We start from the raw sequence: 22,795 nt of genomic DNA, 5'->3' as shown, positions 1-22,795 counted from the left end.
CTCCCTACCTGTAACCCCTCTGTGATATGGGTCTCCTGGCCTTGGCTAAAAGCTGCCAGAGAACCCCCAAGCAGGGCAGGTACCTTCACTTCAAAGAATGCAGATCCAAACGTAGGCCACTTGAAGATAATCTTTAGGAAGGCAAGCTTGGCTTCTTCTCTTGTTTTGCCCGCATGCTTGTTGTAGTATGCCACGATGGACTGCAACAGAGAACACAACAGAGCTGGAGGGTTCGCATTACTTTGCACCAGGGATGTTTGCAGGGAAGGAACATCACTCCCTACAGAGATGGTTGGTTCTAGTCTCTGCTCCAATGAACCTGTCACAGAAGTGCTGGTTGGTCACTGGAGCAGGGTCTGGAACCGACGCAGGTCCTTCTTCCTCAGATGAGCTGTGCTGGTGACTCCATTAAATTCCTTGGGATTATAAGGGATAATAAGTTTTGATCCTCCAATTTATGCAGCAGGGGAGACTGAGAGACCTTCAACCAGAGAAGCTGATAGCTCACTGGTTGGGCACATGGTCGAGTTCAAGTCCCAGGAAACAGAAAGGACTTATATGACTATTGGAAGTGAGATACCTCTGTTATTTTATGGATCTAAACCTGCCTGTACCTGTGCTGGAGTTCTCCCTGTGTAAAGCAGGAAGCATTACCCCTTTCCTCAGTAGCCTGCATTAAACAACACACCTTTACATGAGACCATCTCCCAGCATGTGTCCATATGACATTGCATCCACCACCACAGCCACATGCAGCACAAAGAAAACCCACTGCAAGGCATATGTATATGAACACACATATGCAATTCTTCCTCCTGGTGATGCTCAGGAGGCTGCAGCTCTGCTAAGACTCAAGAGGGACCATGGGTTGCCTTAATCTGGCAGCGCCACTTCAATGTTGAACGTCAGACAAGTGACTGGTCTTGACTCAAGCTGCTGTTTTACCCTTTTCCAGTCATCTGGAGAGAGCTGCCGGATGAGGTCCTGAGGCACCAGCTCCTTCAGGAGCTTGGGGATGCTGGGGAAATAGGACTTGTCATCCTCAAACTTCACCCGGTAGATGAGAGCCGCCAGCTGCAGGACCTCTTCCCGTGTGCACTTGTGGTAGCCACGCAGGTACTTCGGTAACTCCTGCATGGAGGAAGGAATGATTCAGAGGAGATGATCACAGACCTTCACTCTCAGGTGTTAAATGGAGCTTGCAGGGGTACCCAGCCCCTGCTTAAGAGGCTGAGCCCTGGGAACACTCATAGCAGTTGTGTTAATTGTGGTGGAGAGGCGGCTGCTCAGCTGAGACCATATTAGACATTAAAGATCCTCTCTGGTCTAAACCAGTCTCCAGTTAAGTGGAACAGGAAGGTCCCCATGTTAGCTGTCAGGTGTGTGAAACTGCAGGCTCGTTCCTGCTCCCTCATCCCAGGAAATCCACTCCTAGTAATGGCCACTTGGAATTGAATGAGTTTTCCAAGTATCTGAAAATATGTCAGCTGACCAACTCAAGCATTGAGGGATACAGCCACATTGGAATAACTACTTAATCCAGGCAAGAACACAGGGATTGTATGTGTGTGAGATAGCTTTGGGACATGGAGGTCCCATCCCAGAAGAAACAAGAGCAGAACTGTAACTTACCTGACTGATGGGACCATCACAGCTCATCTCCATGAATGGAGGTGGCTGAAAACCCTCAGGATGCTTCTGAATTCAGCCTCCTTGCTAAGGCTGGACATGCTTTCTAGTGTTTCTTGATGCCTACCCAAGACCTACTGGCCCAAATCCCAGCTGAGCTCACTACTCTGAACTGCATAACGACTGCTCCTTGCCATGCAACTCAACAGTGATCTTTGTAGGGTTCTATTTAAGGCAAGAGTTCTTCCTATTTAATGCAAGACTTCATCCGTCTGCAGATGGAAAAGGTCTTCATAACCAATTCCTAATTCCTCCCAGGTCTCCACTGCTACTGCAGGCTCCCATAGTACCTGGTAATAGTGGAAGATTGAGTCTGCCATCGAGTCTTTTCCAGGTGTTGTGTTGGTCCACAGCTTCTTCATGAAGAACACTTGGTAGGTGAGAGAAGGCACTATACCTGTGCAAGGGAAGCAGGAGTAAGTATGTAAAAGCAACACTGTGATTACCAGCTGGCAATGTGTCCCTAAAAGCCAGTGGTGTCCATGTGCCATCACAACCTGCAGGGACAGGGGCCCTTGCAGGGACAAATGGGCTCTAACCTTGCAGAGAAAACCACATCTTTCCCTTACAAAGCTTTAGTAGAATGGAAGGAATGTCTGGATTCAATGATAGAGCTCATGCCTAATGCAGGACAGAGGAATTGCACCCTGGAGGCACCCTTGTCTTGCAGCCACTGGTAGATTCAGCAGAGCTGCAGCCAGCTCCATTGTGGATGTGGGCAGCGAAGTGGGATGAATCCCACCACTGAAACTATCCCTGGAGAGCTGCAAACCTGCAGATGCTCCTCACAGGGACCAGGTCTATGGAGCAGAGCATCTCCCAGTGATGTCCCCAGGGCTATGCAGACAGCACATGCACAGTAGTGTGGCCCAACAGATGTGGCAGACTGTGTGGTTGACCTTGTCTGAAGGGGCTGGAGGGCTCTAGGAGGGCTGTATGTGACCCACAGTGGAGAACAGATGCTGGTTACCATCTTTTGCTGGTCTTGCTTTCTTTATCCAATCTGTCAGGTGTCTCACGAAGTCAAAGAAGAAATCTCCCTCGGGCACACTGATGACCTGAGGGACACAGCACATGGTTACAAGGGCTGAGCAAATAGCAAGAGGCCACAGGCAAGGTTGGCCATTGCTCCATCTCCTGTAGTTGTTGCTCACTGCTTTGCCCTGGTTACAGTGATGTGTTATAAACTGTTGATGTGAGAAAGCCACTGCCAGCACCTTGTCACAGGCTCTGCCTCTAATTTCTCCCATTACTCCTGATTGCAGCTTCCTGTTTCACCAGAGCAATTCATTTCCCTTCATGATAAATATCTCCATAGATTTCTCCCAGTTGCCTGCAGCAGCTCGAAGCCACATATTTTTCTTTCTGAATCCTATCTTATAAACCCGACTCAGCAACAGACTACAAGGGTTTTGCCTGTCTGTGTTTTAAGCCCTTTGGGGTAATTCATACAATCATAAAATCAGAGTCACAGAATGGCTTGGATTGGAAAAGACCTTAAGATCATCTAGTTCTAGCCCCCTGCCACGGGCAGGGACACCTTCCACTAGAGCAGGTTGCTCCAAGCCCCTGTGTCCAACCTGACCTTGAACACTGCCAGGGATGGGGCAGCCACAGCTTCTCTGGGCACCCTGTGCCAGCGCCTCAGCACCCTCACAGGGAAGAGCTTCTGCCTCAGAGCTCATCTCAATCTCCCCTCTGGCAGGTTCAAGCCATTCCCCTTGGCCTGTCCCTACATCCCTTGTCCAAAGCCCCTCTCCAGGTCTCCTGGAGCCCCTTTAGGCCCTGGAGCTGCTCTAAGGTGTCCCCTTCAGGAGCCTTCTCTTCTCCAGCTGCCCCAGCCCAGCTCTCTCAGCCTGGCTCCAGAGCAGAGCTGCTCCAGCCCTCGCAGCAGCTCCGGGGCTTCCTCTGGACTTGCTTGAGGAGGTCCACGTCCCTCTTGTGTTGCTGTAAGTCAGGGCTGTGCGACTGAGAATGTCACTTGTATCAGGTTTGATCTGTCTCAGAAGCACCTCACTGCTTGCAGGGGAATGTACCTCACCTGTGAGGGTGCAGATAGCTCTGGGTCCACCAATGTCAACCCCCTGGCACATGGGTCTCCCTGAGTGCATCACTCACCTTGTCAGAGATCTTGACGAAGAGGCTGAAGCCCTCAGAGGACTTCAGGAGCAGCCTGTTGGAGATGTTCTGGCAGAAGTCCTTGGCTTTCGTGCTGGACTCTACCTCAAATGCCTACAAAGAAAGGAAGATCCTCACCACTGCTACCTCCAGGTTAATTTCCACTTTATGCTGTCTTTGAGGAACTCCAGGCTCGGATGTGCAAAGGGATTTAGATACCCACCACCAGTGAAACAAGTGACATTGTGGATTGTGGCTCTGAGCATGGGAAGGGTCATTTGCAGAAGCTCAATCATGCTATTGCTGTACTGTTGTGCTCTATGATGCTCTATCTATACCCTGTGCTGTCTTATCTGGGGCTCCCCAGGCAATACAAGAGATTATTCTGTTGGACCTCAGAGCTATCAGAGCTATTTGAGGGAATAGAGAGAGCAAGATGCCAGGCTGATTTGTCCCAGTTCTCCCTTCACTGATGCTAATGAAGTCAGATGCCTGGTTTAGACCAAGTGCCTGACTTCTAGATGGCTGGCAGGAGATGACTCCTGCTTTATGTGTGGATGGGATACCTAAAGAACTGTCCCACCTGCATGCAGGTCCCTGTCCTAGTTTTGCCTTTTAAGCTGTGCTCAGCATTTACATCATCTCAGTTTTGCTTTGCCCACTTAAAGAGATTCAGTTTGCATCAGTGTAAGGAATTCAAGCTTCTCACCACCACATGCACAACTGTGTCAGCCTAAACCACCAAACCACCGGGACCTATGTCCTACATCCCATGAGAGACCAGCTTGGAGCTCCGTGCTGCTGGTGTTCAGCAGCTCCTCAGTGCAGATGCATATTGTACTGAAATGATGCTACACTGCCAGTCCACCTGGGTGACTGCCATGGCCAAAAGGATCACAGCAAACTCATCAAGTGCATCCCACTGCCTCCTTCTACTGGCTCTCACACAGATGCATGTCTATAAAGCAGTGTCATGTTTATTACTGGTCATGTGAAAAAGAATACTCAAATCCCAGCAGTTCTCTCAACTCTCCATTAGAGGTAAACAAGGAGAAGAATCATCCTTTTCCTTCAATGGGTGTGCACTGCTTTACATATAAACCAACTTGGAAATACAAGAATTTAGTTGTGCCCAAGGGCATGAATGGAGAGGGAGATGCGAGCCTCGCAGGACTCATCAGTAGCATGAGACAGCAGTAGCTGCAAGAACATGCCCTGGCATCAACATAACTAGCTGCTTTATTAGCATGTAAGATGCTTAATGAGAGGTTCCTGAGTGCACTATGATTTCTGTGTCATCCCAGGTCAGAAAGTATCATTTCAGTTACCTACTTGACAGTGCTGCCATAGTCTGCTTAGTCCCTGGGGAGCCCCATCATGGTACCCTGTTGGGTATATAGTTGGGTGGACAATATCTATTGGTCTAGGCTGCAATAACTGATATCCAAGGCTTGTGAACTACTGTAAGTGAAGGGAGATGAACCCACATGGTTTCCTTCTTACTGGGGTCCTACTGTGAAGCCTCCAGTGAACACCAGCACAGCACCCATGTCTTGAAAAACATGAATTGCAGTAAATCAACCCCCTGAGCAGGTTGGGGTAGAGAAGGATGCGTTTCCCTTACACTGCTCCAGTCCAGAGTCTTCTGGAAAGGCTGAATCTTTCTGAATCAGAACCAGTATTAACTTCTGATATTTTACTAAGGAAACTGACAGTCATCCTATCAGAAAAGAAGAATTTCCTTCTCCTGTATTTACCTCATCGGTGTCATCAGGGAAGTAAACCTTGTGGAAAATTTGGGTGGTTTTGTGTTGAATGGCTTCCACTTCTACCAGGTGGGGCGGGTACTTCCTGGATCCATTCCTGCAAAACAGGAGGTGGCAAGTGCCACAGCATCAGAGCAAGAATCCTTTGTTTAAATCTTCCATTTTAACACATATTCTTTTTTAAGTAACTTCAGTTACTTTCTTGGTACTAGTTTTTTTGCCTCCTAAAAAGAAGAAAGAAAAACTGTAATGGGGACTGTGTATTTGCTTTGATTGTGGCTGACTGGAGAGGACCTTGTCAACGTCAACTTAAGTTCTAGCTTCTTTTACACAGTTATCCTCCACCCAACGTCCCTTTTGTTCAGCTTGATGGAACACAGAGGGAGGCTGTGAGCTCTTCCTGTCCCCCCAGCCACCAAAATATCACCTACTTATATTTTCTCACAAGTATTTGGATGCTGTGGCATCATTAGAGCTAAAAGACCTTTTGGTGATGTACCTCAGGGCTTTTTGGAGCCTCTGGATGCAGTCTGCTGCCAAGGGGTGATGTTTCCGGGACTGCAGGAACCTCTGGACGTGGGGCAGGAGGATGTTACTCGGAGGGAAAAGGCCTGTACACAACCACAACAGCTCCCAGCCTTTCTCTTCACTGTACCTACATGAGGAGAAAGCCAGGAGGAAAGAAGCTGAGATCTGCTTTGCCCAACATGTGCTGGTGTATTTGGACCAATGAGAATGAACAGCTCTTACTTGATGTGGTTGTCTGTGAGCTGCTTCAGGGTCTGGCAGTAGATTTCATCCTTCAGGGGTTCAGCTTTCAAGGCACCTTCAAATATTTGGTCTGTCAGCTCATTAACAGAGCGGGTCCTTTTGGATGGGTAGTCACCCATGTACTTCAGCACTGGTGGGAGGTGGGAGTCAAGGATCAGCTAATTGGCATGCTGGGGAAGCCCTGGTGTTGATGATGTGATTAAAGACATCCTACACATGACTAAAGAAGTGCCTGTAATTTGGTGGAGGGGGCACAGAGTATGGTAAAGGCTTTAAATTGCTTTAGGAGACGTCCAGCAGGTTCTTTCCTTTTATCATGTATCATCTCAAGTTGAAGGAACTGTTTTGAGGTCTGGATATGTGGAACTAAGAAAGCTGGATGTGATAACGGGTTACCTGATCACACATACAGGTACCACTGTGAAAGAGCTAATTTTTAGCCAGTCAGACACCAGTGAAGCTGAAGTGACATAAATCAAATGATAGAATCAGAGAATCAGCTAAGTTGGAAGAGACCTTTATGATCATCAAGTTCAACCTTTACCCCAGGTCTGCCAAGTCCACCAAACCTTGGTGATCACCATCATGCCATATTGCAACTATTCTGCATGAGAACATATTTTCTGAATTAATGTATACAATACAGCAAAAGGAAAAGGATAAAATTGCAAAAGTCCCCTTAATTTTTGACAGTTCTTTTAATTCCTCCTCCTGTTATTATTTGCTAGTAAGAGGAACCCAGTAGTAGCAGCAATAGTGTAATAATAATCAGTAACCAGGTTCTACCAACAGAACTGTTCAAACCATGAAGCTTGTCTCGTAGGGCAAAGCCTCACAAAAAGATAAAGGCTACTTCAACAGATTGGATCTGTCTGCACACAGCTCCTCTCTCCCATGCTGTGTACTTTGTGCCAAATAAGGGATATTCAGGCATCAAACCCTGTCCCTGAGGCCACGTGGACTGGTTTGTATCCCCATTAGTTAGGGCCATAGCATTTTGGAAAGACATAGCTGAAAGAAGCCAGAACAGAGCTGGTGGGTTAACTACTAAGCAGTGGGGACCAGCAGGACCCAATAACTTGTTCCCTGGCTCTCATTGATTAAGTAGGCACTTCTCAGATCTCAAGGATGCTGGAGCACAGATTTCAGCATCAGACCCATCTCCAAGCCTGTGACATGGTCCCAAAGCCCTTAAGAGGGACCACAAACCTCCCCATGGCTCTGCTTGGGGCCCTAAAGAGCCTGATTAGCCCATTCCCTGTTAGACCTGGTGACCAAAGGCTTCCCCAGGCAGTGGAAGGATATCAATGAAGGCCATGCAGGCTTCTTGGGACAGCTCCTCACTGCCCAGGATCTTCTTCAGCAGTGGCTGTTTGATGGGCTCACGGGTGTAACACCACAGCTTGTCCTTCCCACGGCTCTTGGTGATCATGACCCGGCTGAGGGTGTGCTTGGGAGGGGGCCTGGTGGCAAAGGCAAAGCAAGAGGAAAGTTGGAGAGGTTACAGGGGTAAAAGGGACAGTTTGTGGCCAATGTTTCACCTGGGAAGGTTGGTTACAGCACCTGGTTAATGAGCTCTTATACCAAATAGGACTTCACAGTTTGCATCCACACTGATAAGGGCTACAGCCTTCCACAGTAGATGCATTTTGGAGAGACACAGCTAAGCAAGTGTCCAGCTCCAGTTCTGCTCAAAGAGAACCATTTGTACTTTCCTAGGGCTCAGAAAAGTCCCTTAAGGACCAGACCCAAGTACTGACACCAAAGCAACCTTCCCTACCCCAAAAACCTTCTGATCACAAAAGCAAGGATGATGGCAATGGATGCTCAGGGCAGCAACACTGGAAGAATCATGCCTAGCAGAACAAGCCCACTAGGGTGAAGACATCCCAGAGGATCTGGCCTCCTTGTTTGGATTGCCAGCCCGTCTGAATGGAAGTGAGAGTTTTGGGATCAGTCTGCTCCGCTGCTTCCAGCAGTGGTGCACATTTAAATCTTTGGAGATGAGATGAAAATGCCCACACCTAATTCAACTACTGCTTATACGGTCTGAGGCTGTGTATGAGGTCATACAAAAGGAGTATCAGACCACTAAGCACAGCCTCCCACATATTAATTTTCACTCTGTTGTACATGTGTGGAGCCAATCTGAAGAAATCCAGTATCTTGTCTGTGGAAAACCTTCAGCTCAAATGCCATGACCTAAACTGGAGGTTTCAGTTGTACAAAGTCATATAAGGGGATATTCAGTCTTTGCCAGTAGCCAAAAACTTCCTGATTCCAAAACTACCCGGACATGGATTCCTATTCCTGTAATTTTTGAGGATGGTTTAAAAAATCACCTAAAATAATCATAGGAGAATTCCTCCAAGGTGTATGGCTTTACTCTCTCTTCACTGTCTGAAATTGCCAGCTGAGAGGTCCTGATAACGTCTTGGCGTTGGTCAGGGGTCATCGTGACCAGTGCCTGTGGGATGAAAAGGTCTCTGTCACCCAGTATATTTGATATAAGATATATCTGATGTGTTCAGAGAGAGGAAGCAGATACAAAATGTAAAGAAGAACAGAGAGTAAATGAGAATAACCCATTAAACCCAGTTAATGCAACTGTCATTTCTCTGTGCCATTCTCAGTCACTAATGCACGGAATAGCAAATGTTCCCATAGTGTGGATCATTTTCTGATGAAGATAATGTGCTTTGGATCCCACAGCTCCATACATGAATGTAGTGATTCCCTCCAACCCCAAATACACCTTCAAGTAATCAGCTGGAGGGATCTAGCACGATTCATGGATATTCCAAGTCACAAGCTTGTGGTGTTCAAAGCAACAAGAAAGAAGAAAAGCTCAGACCACTTCTGCCGTGAACACCTTGCCACCTCTCTCAGCTACTTTGGTTTCCACCTTATCATCAAGGGACTCTGGACAGATCTAAGCTCTACAGGAAAGCTTTGACCTCCTCATGTCACTCTATCAAGTGGTGCCACTCTAAGACAGCTTACCACGATCTCCAGCGGAGGCATGGTGACTGTGGGCAAGACGTAGACTGAATCAGTTGGGAAATCCCCTCTCTGCTTGGTCCGTTCATTGAACCCATTAGCCCACCCTGAGTTCATCACTTGCTCTCCTGTGTCCTGGTCCAGAACTATGAGGTCTCCTTTGAGGAAGCTGAGGAACCCAGATTCTTCTCCCACTACAAGAAAAAACAACCATTAGTTTGATTATTTTTTCCCAATCCCTTTGGAATAATTAATCTATCTCTGTGTTCACCACTGGGCTGTGCCATTTACTTACCAGGGTTTGGGTTATCTTGGAGAGAGACCACATACTTGGATCTTTTCCTTAGTCCTTCAAGGAAGGTCACCACCAGATCTCGGATATCCTCTGAGTTGTTGGAGGTGAAAGTGTATTCATCGCCTTTAATGGTGGCCAAGGTGAAACTCTGCCCTTGCAGCTTTCCCCCTCTGAGATATATTTTTATAGGAGACATAAGAAACCAAAAAGCAATGGCACCAAGAGGCAAAGCCTGGAATAAGACCAGTCTATGGGGAGATTACCAGCTAAGTCTGTTCCTCCTTACCTGCTGCTTGATACAGCCGTGATCTCTGGGAAAGAGAGCTCTAAGAGAACCTGCTCCTGTTCATCCACAAAGTAGACCCCTGTCCAGTTGACAGCTACAATCACATCATTTTTAGGCAGGCTTGGCCCTGGATTGGAGACAAGACACACAATCAGTTCATGAAGTGTTTTAGGATATAGCAAATCTGTGCATTTCAAAGGAGGATGCAATGATCAAAAATCTCAGTGTTATTTTTCGTAAGAGGAATAGAATCATAGCTTGAGCCATTGCTAATCAGGATGCAAAAATGTCCAGCTAGATGGTCCATTAAGTCTTCTTGGCTGTGGAGTCCCTGTCTCTCCTTCCTTTTGCTATGGAGCACCCTGTGCTTCATGGATGTGCTCTACTGACTCACCTGAAAATTTGAAGGCTTCATAGAATCGAGAAAACAGCAAAGGCCACTTGAAACGTGCAAAATCCACCACCTCTTCCTTGACTTTCTTGGGGTCTGCCCTCTTCTGAGTATAAATTCCCTGCAGACAAAGCAAACCACAACCTACATGAAGCAAAAAATCCAGTTATATCTAGGATGAGAGAAAACAAAACCAATTAATGTCACCTGAAGATCCTGGATCTAATATTAATTGAGGTCTCAATGTGGCTAAGAGACAAAGTCCTACAGGAACAAATGAGAGTTTGGACAAAGTGCTGGTTTTTGCTTCCCACTTCAGGGAATAATTAGATGTTGAGAAGACTGGAAAAGCATCTGGAATGACCAATCTGGGTGAGATTCATTTCAGCTAACTCTGGGTATCCTTGAGGTCTACCTTTCAGCTTGACAATCCTTTAGCTGGAAAGAGACACTCAACTGCCCTTAAGAACAGATATCTAGCTTTATTTAGGACATCCTCAGATACCTGACACTTCTGTATGTAGCTGACAGGCTGATGGAGGACCTACAAGATCCAAGTGAATTGCATCCCTGGGTCTCCATTGACAGTAATGGGAGGTGAGACTCCTAACATGTGTCGAGATGCTTACATTTTAGAGGTCTTAATCTGAAGCTGCTTCCTGCTGTCAAATAAATGCCACTTCTCATGCCTGGATGACCAACCCTCATGACAGGTCATGAGTTATGAGTAATGAGTTATGGAAGGTGTCACAAATGTTCTAAGGGAAGTCAGAGAGGTTTTGTAGAATGCCTGGCACAATCAGGTCCTGACATTGCCTGGAGACATGAACCACCACTGTAATGCAACCAGTAACACCAGAATCCTGTGTAACAGGAACACAGAGATGGCATTTTGCTTCTCACAGGTTGTCTTCTTCTGTCAGATCTTGCCTCAAAACTAGTGGTAAAACTGCATACACCTAGTACAAAACCTGCCTTTTGTCTTTGATTTATCTTCAGGCCAGGCTAAGAGCTGATACTGGACAAAGCTATCAAAGCCTGACTTGGTCCTTGCCCATAGGTGATGTATTTTACCCACCTTTTTATGTGCAGCTATAATGAGCTGAGCCCATTTTTCCACTGTTTTTGAAGCTGTGATCTCTCTGTCTGGGATGTAGGATGGAATTAGATTTAGAAGCCTTTCCAGTACCATTTCTGACCCATAGTCCACGTAGTACTGCTGGGAAGCCAGTTCTGCCAGGTCTTCTTCCTGTGGTAGCCAAACAAGCCAAGTTAATGCTATTACCAGGCCATCACTTCAACATCCATCCTCTAGCACTCAAGGAGCTCTTTGTGGAGATTGGATGTACGGCTCCTTCAGAATGGTGTGGGGATGCTTCTTTGCAGTAGAACTTCACCAGTGCTTTTTGCACATCTAAAATTCAGAAGATGGACCACTAAAAGCTGTGATTAAGCCTTAACATGTCCATTGACAAGCACTATGCAACCCTGTACAGTGTGTGAACATGTTCTTTGTAGCCCTTCCTTGCAGTTCAGTCTGCTGCTGCAATCAGCAGTGGGTGATTTTGCTGTGGTAGACAGAGTTTAATGGTTGAAAACTGCATGTATCCATCATCCCTTGTACTTGAGAACCCCAGCAACTGAAGAACCTGTGTATGATGCAGAACCGTAAAACATCCTTCGGTGCAGCTACATTCCAAGCACTTTTGGGATGACATAATAGAAGTACTGAGATGATAATAGCACAAGGAGAGTGGTAGCAAGAGAGGAGGAGGAAGAAAGAACAGGAGTTCTGGTAGGATAAAATAGCTGCAATTAATGAGATATAGATTGGGAAAGATGATTTAGTTCCCAAGGTGATGGGACTCTACTGGACCACAGGAGGATGATTAGGTGTTGGGTAAGAGACATGTCTCAAACTTGACACCTGGATGATTTCAAACATAATGTCACTCATTTCAGTGACACTGGAACAATTTTGTTAGCTCCCAGAGGCTGGAAATGTAGGTTTCTGCTGCCAATGTCCCTTCAGCCTATGGCAGCATCACTGGGGTTGTTTTGCATGGCAGAGGTCTGGGTATCCTGAAAAGCATCTCTCATGTCTAAGGCTTAGCAGGATTCACCAAGCAGGATCCTGCTGTGTACTCCTGATCTGGTGATCTGGTTACAGACTACATGTGGCCCTCCAAACTGAGGCTGATGGATGAAGTGGCCATTCACTCTCCCATGCAAAATTCGCCAGCTAAGAGTGCTCATGCAGCACATGGGAACATCCAGCCTGTCCCCAGCCAAGAGGATTTGGTTACTCTGGCTTAAGTTTCCCAAGTGAACACCATAATCCCCAGGCTAGTAGGTGTTGAGAGGAAGACTTCTCATCCTCTTTGGTGAAATTCACCATGCTGAGGACACATGTAGGACCAGACCACAGCTGAGGCCACGTACCTTGTCGCACCGGTACTCCCCAAACTTGACCCCTCGCACAATCTGCTGGTAAATGAGATTGGTGGCCACATTGTCCTCATTCGGGTTGTGCCAAGGGGTGAAGATCTCCTTCCTGAAGAAGAGCCTCCACGGCGCGTTGCGCTCCTGCGCTCCCTGCTCTTTGGCGTACTGCTCACACTGAGACACCGCGTCCATCACATGGTCATTGCCGCTCCCCAGCGAGGACACCTGGTCAGGGCAGAGGGAAATGGGGCATCCCTGCAGTGTTCAAGGCCAGGTTGGATGGGGCTTGGAGCAAACTGGTCTAGCGGAAGGTTTTCCTGTGGCAAGGGGCTGGAACTAAATGGTCTTAAGGTCATTTCCAACCCAAACCATTCTGTGATTCTATGATTCACCCAACTAAATGCTGACCTTTCTAGGTAGAGGTCTCTACCTCAGAGTCTTTCATCCAGACTTCTTTTATAATCAAAATGAATCAAAATATATATTTCCACTACGCAGCCAAGATTGAATATGTCTACAGCATAGCTAGGCAAGCCATTTTGTTTTGAGCCCCAGTTTCCCATCCAGAATGAAAGGAGAGCATCAACTTGAGTTAGCAGAGCCAACAGTCCCATTATTGGTACTGTTACATCACATTATAGTATTGTTTATTCATACTGTGTATTGAAAGTCCCTCTATCAAAGTCATGGACTTGGATCTAACCATGCTAAATAAAGCAGAATAAAAAGCCTGTCCTGTTACAAAAGATTTATCCTTTTTGTATTCTCACTGTGGTTTGGCATGGAGCTCTAATGCACTATATATCCTTGGAGTGAACATCCCTGGATTAATGTCCCCTCAAAAAAGACCAAGAAAATAGAGTAGAAACCATTTTCTTCTCCACCTACAGGCAGAGGAGGCCACATTTGGAGGGGAGAATATACTTAATACTCTCACACAGTAGCTGTAGGAATAGGTCTATTTCATTGGTTGGCAGCTACTGTCAAACCTGGTGAAGTTTTATCCCAGCTCTGGTTTCCCTTTTCATTTATGCTCACCTTTATTTTCTGAAAAAGGTGAGTTTTTAGGTTAAACAAACCTGGTTAAATGCCAATGGAGTTACGGCAGTTTGGATTTTAGCTCATTTTGGAAGCTTGATTTCAACCAATAGGTTTCAATTAAATGTAGTTGCTCCTTTTCATACAAATCCTGACTTTTTGAAGTTCACTTCAAAGTAGCTCGACTGAGAGCAAGAGCAGAGCACCACAGAATGATGGAGGTTGAATGGCCTTTCTGGAGGTTTCTGCTCCAGCTCACTGATTAGAGCAGGTCCATCTTTGACCAGGTTGCTCTTTGCCTTCTCCTGTTAGATTCTGAATAGCTCAAAAGAAGGAGATTTTATGGTGTCTCTTACAACCCTGCTCCAGCATTTGACTACTCTTAATGTGAAAAACATGCTGGAACTTGCACTGTAGAAATATCCCTTCTGCCCTCTGGAAGATCTGTGGTGGCAAAAACCTTCCTCTTCTCTCATAGAGCTAATCATGAAGATAGATAACTTAAGATATACCTTGTCAAAAAGTGCAATGTAAAGTGAAAAGCCGAATCGGTCCTTCAGGCTGATTTTGTCGGCCAAGGAATTACAGAGCTCTTTAGCAGTTGTTGCCGAGTCAGTCAGCAGCGTTTTTGTTGTCCCATCCATAAATGTGACAGGCAGCATGATTGGTTTCTTGGACTTGGTTGCCTAATGGATTAAAGTCAGACTTTATAAAGGCATGTGCATTTCAATCCCATCGAGACTACGTACGTATGCTTCCACCCCGCTGTGGTAACAGTCGTCTAACTCCCGATCCCCCTGACTAACTGCTTTTCAATACTATCAGCACATTCTTTTAAGCAGGTTGAAGGAGGTGATCCTGCCCCTCTGCTCTGATTCTGTGAGACCCTGCTTGCAGCACTGGGTGCAGTTCTGGTGTCCTCAATGTAAGAAGGACATGGAGCTGTTGGAGCAAGTCCAGAGGAGACCACGAGGATGATCAGGGGCTGGAGCAGCTCCCGTATGGAGACAGGCTGAGAACATTGGGGCTGTTCAGCCTGGAGAAGAGAAGCTGCGTGGAGACCTCAGAGCAGCTTCAGTGTCTGAAGGGGGCTACAAGGATGCTGGAGAGGGACCTTCATCAGGGACTGGAGTGACAGGACAAGGGATGATGGGTTCAAACTGAAACAGGGGAAGGTCAGGGTGGGTATAAGGCAGAAGCTCTTCCCTGTGAGGGTGCTGAGGCGCTGGCACAGGATGCCCAGAGAAGCTGTGGCTGCCCCATCCCAGGCAGTGTTCAAGGCCAGGTTGGACACAGGGGCTTGGAGCAACCTGCTCTAGTGGAAGGTGATGGCAGGGGGTTGGGACTGGATGATCTTAAGGTCCTTTCCAACCCAAACCATTCTACGATTCTATGATAATGCACAGTCAGGTACTGAAAGCACTTGGAAATCACAGATTTCTAATTTAATATGTTCAATCATCAAAGTGCCTAATCCAGTGCATGCTTGGGAATGCTCCTGGGCACTGGAGCACAGTTGTCTATGCTAGTAAACCAGTATAGAAAACGAGCAATTAATGCACAGACTGCCTGTTCCAGCTACAGCTATCCCCAGACAAGTCCCAGGGACCATTCTCAGTAGGCAGTTTGTTTGCCTGCAGCCACTTTCGTCTGCAAGGCTGTTTCCTAGCATAGATGCTGGTTTGCTCCATGCCAGCTGGCCTCAATGTCGGAGAGCACTCTTGAGCACATTTAATTTACAAGTATTGATGTAGCCAAAAGGATTGATCTAAAACACACTCTGGAGCAAAGCCAGGATGCATGTGAAATGCAGTGTCTTTGAAATACTTGAACATTCTTGGAAGAAATAGGCATTCTGTTGCCCTACTTTTTGTCCTGCTTGAGATGTGGTTCCTGCGATAGTGAAAGGCTTCAACCCTGAGCCCCAGCTGCCTGGGGAGGGGATGGAGGGGCTCATACCTGCAGCTCCAGCCAGCTGGGTGGCTGTGTCCTTGTCCCATTGGCAAACGTCCTCCTCAGCCTCTCTTCACAATAGGGAGCATAACCCGGGGGGCCTCCATTGATGAAGTTCCTTAAATACTGTTGGTGGCAAGGAACACATTGGTTAGAACATTGGCTCTTGAGGCCAAGTACTTGCAGAGGTTCAAAAGCAATGTTCTATTGGAGAAAAGGCCTCTGGGACTAATGTTAGTGATACCACTCAGGCTCAGGACGTTCCTACATCACATTGCTGGAAGCTGGGAGGGTGTAGGACACTCTGCACCCTTGACTTTTTCTTGTACTGCACATTTCTGGCCTTGTGGAGATAAGATACCAGCCTTGACAGACCTTTGATCAAAGCCAGTGCAGCAGTTTTCTGTTCCTGCTATTTCTGATTTCTATCTCTGTAATTTAAGGATGTATTATAAAATGTTACTGAGCGTTGGCCAAAAAGATGGGAGTGAATGAAAAAGACATATAATGATAACGATCCAGGGGAATGGGAAGGATCCAGGGGAATTGTAAGCAAATGCCACTTAGCTGCCTGTACAAATGATCTTTCACAGTGACATTAAACAGATGTTTCTTTAGTCAGACTTTAAACTGCATTTTAGAAGATACTAAACCAGAATTTGAAACACTTCACTCTATGTTAAAATACAACCACATTTTCCACAGAGGCAATTAAATCCAGTGAATTCCAAAATATGAAAGACTTAATAAATATCTTGGTAGCTAAGAGTTATAGTTCTCTAAATCATGTCTTTCAGAGAGACTTCATAGAAAGATGAAGAGTTCTCTGTGTGATAACACATATCTGCTCCTTTAGTAACACAGACTGCTCTATCACACTGCCAGTCCATAAATAACATGGGTAGAGAGACAGATATCTCTGTTAATAATAACTTTTATAATACTCTGAAATAACTAGATAATAGAGCCAGGTTATATGCGTGGGAGCTGTTGTAAATGATTACAAGCAGCTGATGCTGTGTAGAAGTGTTGTTTTGATTATGCTGTTAATAATGAACTATGTAATTGAATGTTTTCTGTATTTCTCCTTCCTTGTGATGGAACCTTCCCAACAAAGTCAGTATTATTTGAAAGACAGGTACAAAGAACAGGAGTGCTAATGTGTCCTGACCCATGCTTTGCATATAATGTGATAAAAATGTCTAAGAGTGACCTTCCTTGTTGGGAGCAGGAAAATAAATCAAAGACCTTCTCATTTTCAGCTAAATCCTTCTCAAAATATTCAGTTCTAATTGACTCTTTTGAATCATAGAATCACAGGATTTTTTGGTTTGGAACAGACCTTAAAGCTCATCTAGTTCCTACCCCCTGCCACGGGCAGGGACACCTCACACTAGACCAGGGTGCTCAAAGCCCTGTGCAATACAACACTTTCAGATGGAAGGTGCCAATGGTGTCCCTATGGATAACCACAATGGCTTCAGAGGAGCTCCAAGTCATTGCCCAAGTCACTGTCTGTCTGCAAGACTGGAGCCTTGAAAGGTAACCACAGTGTGGGCTGCTGCAAGTGTTGTTTGCACTCATACTCAAGGATTTTCAGTCACCACAGGCTGCCTATGATCTCCAACAGCCCAAGGTGCAAAAGGGTGATGAATAAACATGGAATTAATATAAACCCTTTCCAAAATAGTTGGGTATATTGCCACTTATTTCAGCATGGACCACAATTTTGGGCAGAGGAATATGTGAAACACTGGCACGGTTTGCCCAGAAAGGTGGTAGATGTTCCATCTTGGAAACATTCCAGGTCAGGTTGGTTAGGGCTCTGAGGAACCTGATCTAGTTGGAAATGTCTCTGCTTATTGAAGGAGGGGTTGGACTAGATGAGCCTTAAAGGTCTCTTCCAACCTCAATTATTCCATGATTCTATGTCTGAGTCTCCATAGCTGCCCATAAATGATTTCTGAGAAGTGCTAAACTCACCTCAAATAATCTCCTGCTATTAAAGATTTAAACCCACGCAACCTCCTGTGACACACTTCCTCAGCTCTCATTTCCAGACTTAATTCCATTTTCTGCCACTTTGCCAGTGATTTATCTCCTTTATTAGATTTCATGCTGACAAGAATGAAGGAGGGATTTCTATTCCTGGCTTCAGCTCTTTCAGTGCTGAGGACCCAGTACCTGATCTGATATTTATGGGAATTAATGGAACATTTTTGTCTCCAGAAGGATTGGGAGCAGGACCAGGCTCCAATATTCAAAGATCTGAGAGGGACAAAGGAGGTCTTATTCCATAGCAAAGCAAAGACGTAGTGCTGAGCCCTTTGCCCTGAGCAGCCAAACTCTTAGGCATGGGATTGACTTGAGTAGTCCAGTGGGTGTTAGTCAGACTCTTGGTGTGTAACTCATTTGGAAGACAGACAGTTCAGATCTGTTGAGAGTTGGATGTTTTCAGTGTGGCACATGGCAGGGCAAGTTGTACATGCGAAGAGCAACTGTGCAAACATAGTGCCAGGTAAATTAAACCCTTCCCTTTCTATGTGCATCTTTTATATTTATAATTAGCTGTGTAGTACTATTCCTTGCCAATTTTGTTAAAGGATGTGCCTGAGGTCGTACTGTCAAAGCCAGTAGATGCTTGAATGAATGCATAGACCTTTGCATGTGAGAAATAGGGGAGAAATGTGGGCTATCCTGGGTGTGCAGATTCCACTTGCAGCCTCTCACAACCAACTTCCCTGCCAGAAGTCACTTAATCCCATCTTCACGCACCTACTGTGCAGGAGGCATCATCTGAACTGGTTGTCTACATTTCCTTTAGAGTCACAGGAAAGAGAGAATCAGTTCCCAGGAGTGATCTGATCCACTTTGGACACTGAACTTGGGATCATGCACATTTTTCTTAGGAATTTTGTATCATTTTCATTCCTGGCAAATATAAAGACCAGGATTCCTTCCACTGTGAAACCTGGGAATAAAACTAGTCCCAGGGGTGGAAAAGAAAATGCATTGGTAGATAATCCATGAGACAAATATCATCTACAATTTACCTTCACAAACTTCTCAGAAGGGGCAAAACATCCCACACAGAGGGACATCAGGATCCAACCTCTGGCATGGCTGCTTTTGGATGGGTTCTGGGTCAGCTGCTTGCAGATTTGACAATAGATTTCATCCCTGCAATAGGAATGAAAAAAGCATTTGAGTTAATGAGGTGGTGGTTTTCAACAGGAACAGGGAGACACGGACTCTGCCTGCACGTGTCTGGATGATGGGGCCTAGTCTGGCTTCTTACAAAGATTTCCCAGGAATGCCAACAGAGTGACCTGAACTACCTTTCATAGAGGGCCATCTGCTGGGAGTCTCCATTTGCTGGTTGTTCCTCTTGAGACACCTGAATTTGCTTTGTGAAAGTGTTGGGAACTATTAGCTCTAGCAGGTTTGTCCAGCTCTTATGTGCAAGTAGGCACATACATTGACAGGTATCTCAATTTGGGTTTTAATGTCCACTTTTGACTTCAACCTTAGTTGTCTACATGCAAAATAAGGGATAATAATATTTCCTCATCTACATGGAAGGCAATAAAAATGTCAGCCTACCTGTTACACTGACAAATCCCATGGGAAAGCCCATGGGACACTACCAGGTCTGCCTTCAGAGCTGACTTTATGCAGGAAAGCAATGTTAATGATTTAATGGTGAACTGGGAGGATAAAATGAAAATGAGAGAAGCTGGTGATCAGATGAGGATGCTCACCCTGTTCCTGGAGTGAGTAGATGAGTGTGAGTGAGAAGAGTGTGAGACTACATAAACAAAGACTGTATTATAATGCACACATAAATGGGGTGAACCAAAGATGGGGAGTTGGCCTCAATCTGACACTTTCCAATTATGAAAGCTTGATTTAACAACTTGAGTTATTCCATTACTATACCATTAAAAATATTCACACAAACATAGAAAACGAAGGGTAGTGAACAACAAAAGTGAGTGTTAGAAAAACAACCCAGTAGCCACTGGCAATTTCAGAAGCTTTTGAGTCCCTCTGCATGGTCTTTCCATCAGGCCTGATAGGGGCAGTAAGGAACATGATCCAGCCCAGCCCATATTATACAACACAATCAGAAAAAGGCTATAATGAGAGCTTTGTAAAGCTGCACCCAGTAGCAAAATTGTTTGAATACCTCAAGAATAGCTCAAGGAAGAAGAAATGGAAAGAATGGCATGTTCATGCCTTTGTCTTGATTTCTAACCTTAAGGCTGGCCTGAGGATGCCATTACCAATAATGAAATGGAGCTTCTCCAGGTTGGAGGTGGGTCGGTCTTCAAGCATGCTATTACCCTGGAGCGTGGACTCACCATCATGAAGTCTCTTTGTCACCTGCCAACCAGACACATTGCTCTCTTTCAGTACAACCAGTTACTTCATCCCCCCCCCAGCCCCATCCCAAATGTGTGGTGCTCTCTCCGCCAGCCAGGAGGGGTCTCAGAAGTTCAGTCTAGCACTTTCACAGCAATGGGAGGGCTTGACTTTGTTGGCTTTAATCACATATGGGTGAAGCTGAAAATGGTCCTGTTCTAGTCACACTGCCACCTGCTTAGTCTTTGCCAAGGGTTTCTACAATGGCATCCTTGCATCCCAGCTCTGATCAATCATATTACAATAATCATTAGAACACTGACAAAATGGACCTGCTCCCCATTCTAATGATGCAACCAAAAGCGTATAAGCATGGTGCTGGTGTGGAAACAGGGATGGCAATTGTCCACCTACGAGCTCTCTGTCTCAGCTAGTCAACTCAGTCTCCAGTTAGAGCTACTGGAGAAAGATAGCCATTTCCAGAGAGTGTTCAGAGCTACATTAAGCTGGATTGGGTCACCCCACTGACACTAGTGGGAAGGAGGGTGACTATCTCAGAGAGCATCTTCCTGCTCTCAAGCAGCTATAGCCAGGTGAGATGGTGCCTGATCTGGAAGTGGACATGGTAGTGTGTGAAAGAAGACTGAATCCATGTCTTTGCATTACTTTCATCCCCACCCCACCAAAAGATTTATTGCTTCTCACTCTTTTGAGATGGGACTTTCAAAAGCTCTGAGCTTGGGCTAACTGCTTCCATAGGGAATGCTGACCAGAGGACGGGTGGGAAACCCCACCACTGCTACCTATGCCATGGTGGAGGGCAGGAAGCTAAAAGCAGGGATAACATTGAGATCATCACAGAGTGGTGAGAGGAGTCGGCAGCTGGATGGAGGGCTGTGAAAGAGGGGAGGGAAGGTGCTGGATGGATGGAGAACGGGAGCCGAGGGGAGGCCGGCGCGAGGTGCAGAATGACTCAAGGAGACACGGGAAGCCAACCTTTCCCCTTAAACACTCCTTAAATCTTTCAGGCAGAGAGACAGGTAGCGCCAAACCCAGAGGAGGGCTGGTTCTATGTTGTCTAGGGAAAAGCAGAAGAGAGTCAGAGAGGGCTGCAGACAATCCAACGGCACTTGTGCTGCCAGGCGGCCCAGCGTCTCCTCTCACCTCCTCCGTCAGTTTGGATTTCTTCTTGAGTGTTAAGGAGACCAGTTTGTGCCGCACACTGTTCTTCTTGTGCCCATCAATGTGAGTACTCTGCAAAGCAAGAGGCATGGATGCAATGTGGTGAGACACAGATCCCTGCCAAGTACGTGCTCTCCTGGCCTCCCCTGGGTTCCTGTAGGAGGCCACTGATGCTGGCCGGAGATGGAGATACTTCAGAGGCTGGTGGGAACCAGAATAGTAAACCCATGTTCCTGTGCCCCGCAAGAGATCAGGTCTGGCTCTGAAATTTGTAAATACTCTATAATCAATGAACATCCCTCAGACCCAAATTGCATATTGGGCATGTCTGGTGAAAGTTATATTGAATACACAGCTGACATCTGGTCCATCTAGGTCCACCAAGTTCTGCTGTATGCCATTCAGGCTTGCTCCTATATCACAAATGGCATGAGCAAGACCATTCTCTGAGACAAGCCATTTGCAGAGCAGGTTTGTGAGCTGGAAGTCATCTAGACAGAGTAACTACCCATCATGGTTTCCTCACCATTAACCACCTCTGTACTCTATGAGCTTTCCGAAGAATAAATTTGATGCGGACAGACCCATGCACTGACTATATATCATCAACTGCCGGCTTTCTACTTTTATACCAAATTTATGTCAGCTGTAGGATTAAAATGGCATGGATAATCACTTCACTTTCTGACCCAGTTAACCTCTCTCCATTTAAACAGCTTTGAAGACTGTGATTTTACACCAGACCAACACTTTGAGTCCTGCGGCTGTGATGGTTTATATCCATTATAAAGCCAAGCTGGTACGTTAAACCTGGATTGGCGTATCACCATGGGCGGAGTCAGCTCAGACATCTCTCTGCACTGTTGTGCACCCTGCAGAGCTGATGTAAATACAGAGACAAATGACAGCTTAAAATTGCCTTCTCTTCCGTACTACCTGATGTCTCAATTGGCCAAAATACACCTTTTTTCATAGAATCATAGAATGGTTTGGATTGGAAGGGACCTTAAAGCTCATCCAGTTCCAACCCCCTGCCATGGGCCGGGACACCATCCACTAGACCAGGTTGCTTAAAGCCTGTTTCTGTAATAAACAAGCAAGAAATGTTGGGTGGGAGGAATGAAAGGTGATTCTTGGTGTGTATTTTTACAGATTATGATCCAGATGAGGCCACTCTCCTCAGGTAATTCACAGAAAGTGCCAAATGATATCAACCATCTCTAAAACTCAGAGATTTATTAATTTACGTCTGCAAATGCTGCAGGGTCTTGTCCAGATGCCAAGAGCAGATAATGTCTTGTTCTACTGAATAAAGCAATTGCCAAAGATGAAAGCATATCAGCACTATAGACAGCAATTCATCCAGAGTGATGTCTTATCTGGGAATGGTCCTAAGATGAAGTCCTCCACTGACATCCCAGAACACGCTGAGGATGCAGTAGGGATTTCCACAGCTTAATCTCCTGGTAACTCTTAACTTCCTGCTCCAAGATTAA

General features: G+C 46.0%; 1 protein-coding gene across 1 annotated transcript in view; it reads right to left on the bottom strand.

Annotated features, from left to right (window-relative positions):
• MYO7A (myosin VIIA) overlaps nt 1-22,795 on the bottom strand; it is a gene marked incomplete at its 5' end in the record, with an annotated part of 30,415 nt that overhangs the window by 2,938 nt on the left and 4,682 nt on the right. Inside the window, 21 exon segments of the mRNA XM_010019115.1 lie at nt 84-200; nt 946-1,131; nt 1,980-2,086; nt 2,660-2,747; nt 3,808-3,921; nt 5,565-5,670; nt 6,073-6,228; nt 6,324-6,477; nt 7,650-7,807; nt 8,687-8,811; nt 9,348-9,538; nt 9,640-9,809; nt 9,926-10,052; nt 10,320-10,437; nt 11,395-11,565; nt 12,759-12,986; nt 14,312-14,485; nt 15,759-15,878; nt 18,806-18,932; nt 20,011-20,138; nt 21,282-21,371. Coding sequence (XP_010017417.1) covers nt 84-200; nt 946-1,131; nt 1,980-2,086; nt 2,660-2,747; nt 3,808-3,921; nt 5,565-5,670; nt 6,073-6,228; nt 6,324-6,477; nt 7,650-7,807; nt 8,687-8,811; nt 9,348-9,538; nt 9,640-9,809; nt 9,926-10,052; nt 10,320-10,437; nt 11,395-11,565; nt 12,759-12,986; nt 14,312-14,485; nt 15,759-15,878; nt 18,806-18,932; nt 20,011-20,138; nt 21,282-21,371 — 2,955 coding nt within the window.

Source organism: Nestor notabilis, unplaced genomic scaffold (genome assembly GCF_000696875.1).
Source record: "Nestor notabilis isolate BGI_N333 unplaced genomic scaffold, ASM69687v1 scaffold8407, whole genome shotgun sequence".
Classification (NCBI taxonomy): Eukaryota; Metazoa; Chordata; class Aves; order Psittaciformes; family Psittacidae; genus Nestor; species Nestor notabilis.
Note: the sequence above shows the minus strand (reverse complement) of the source record. Positions and strands in the feature narration are given on the sequence as shown.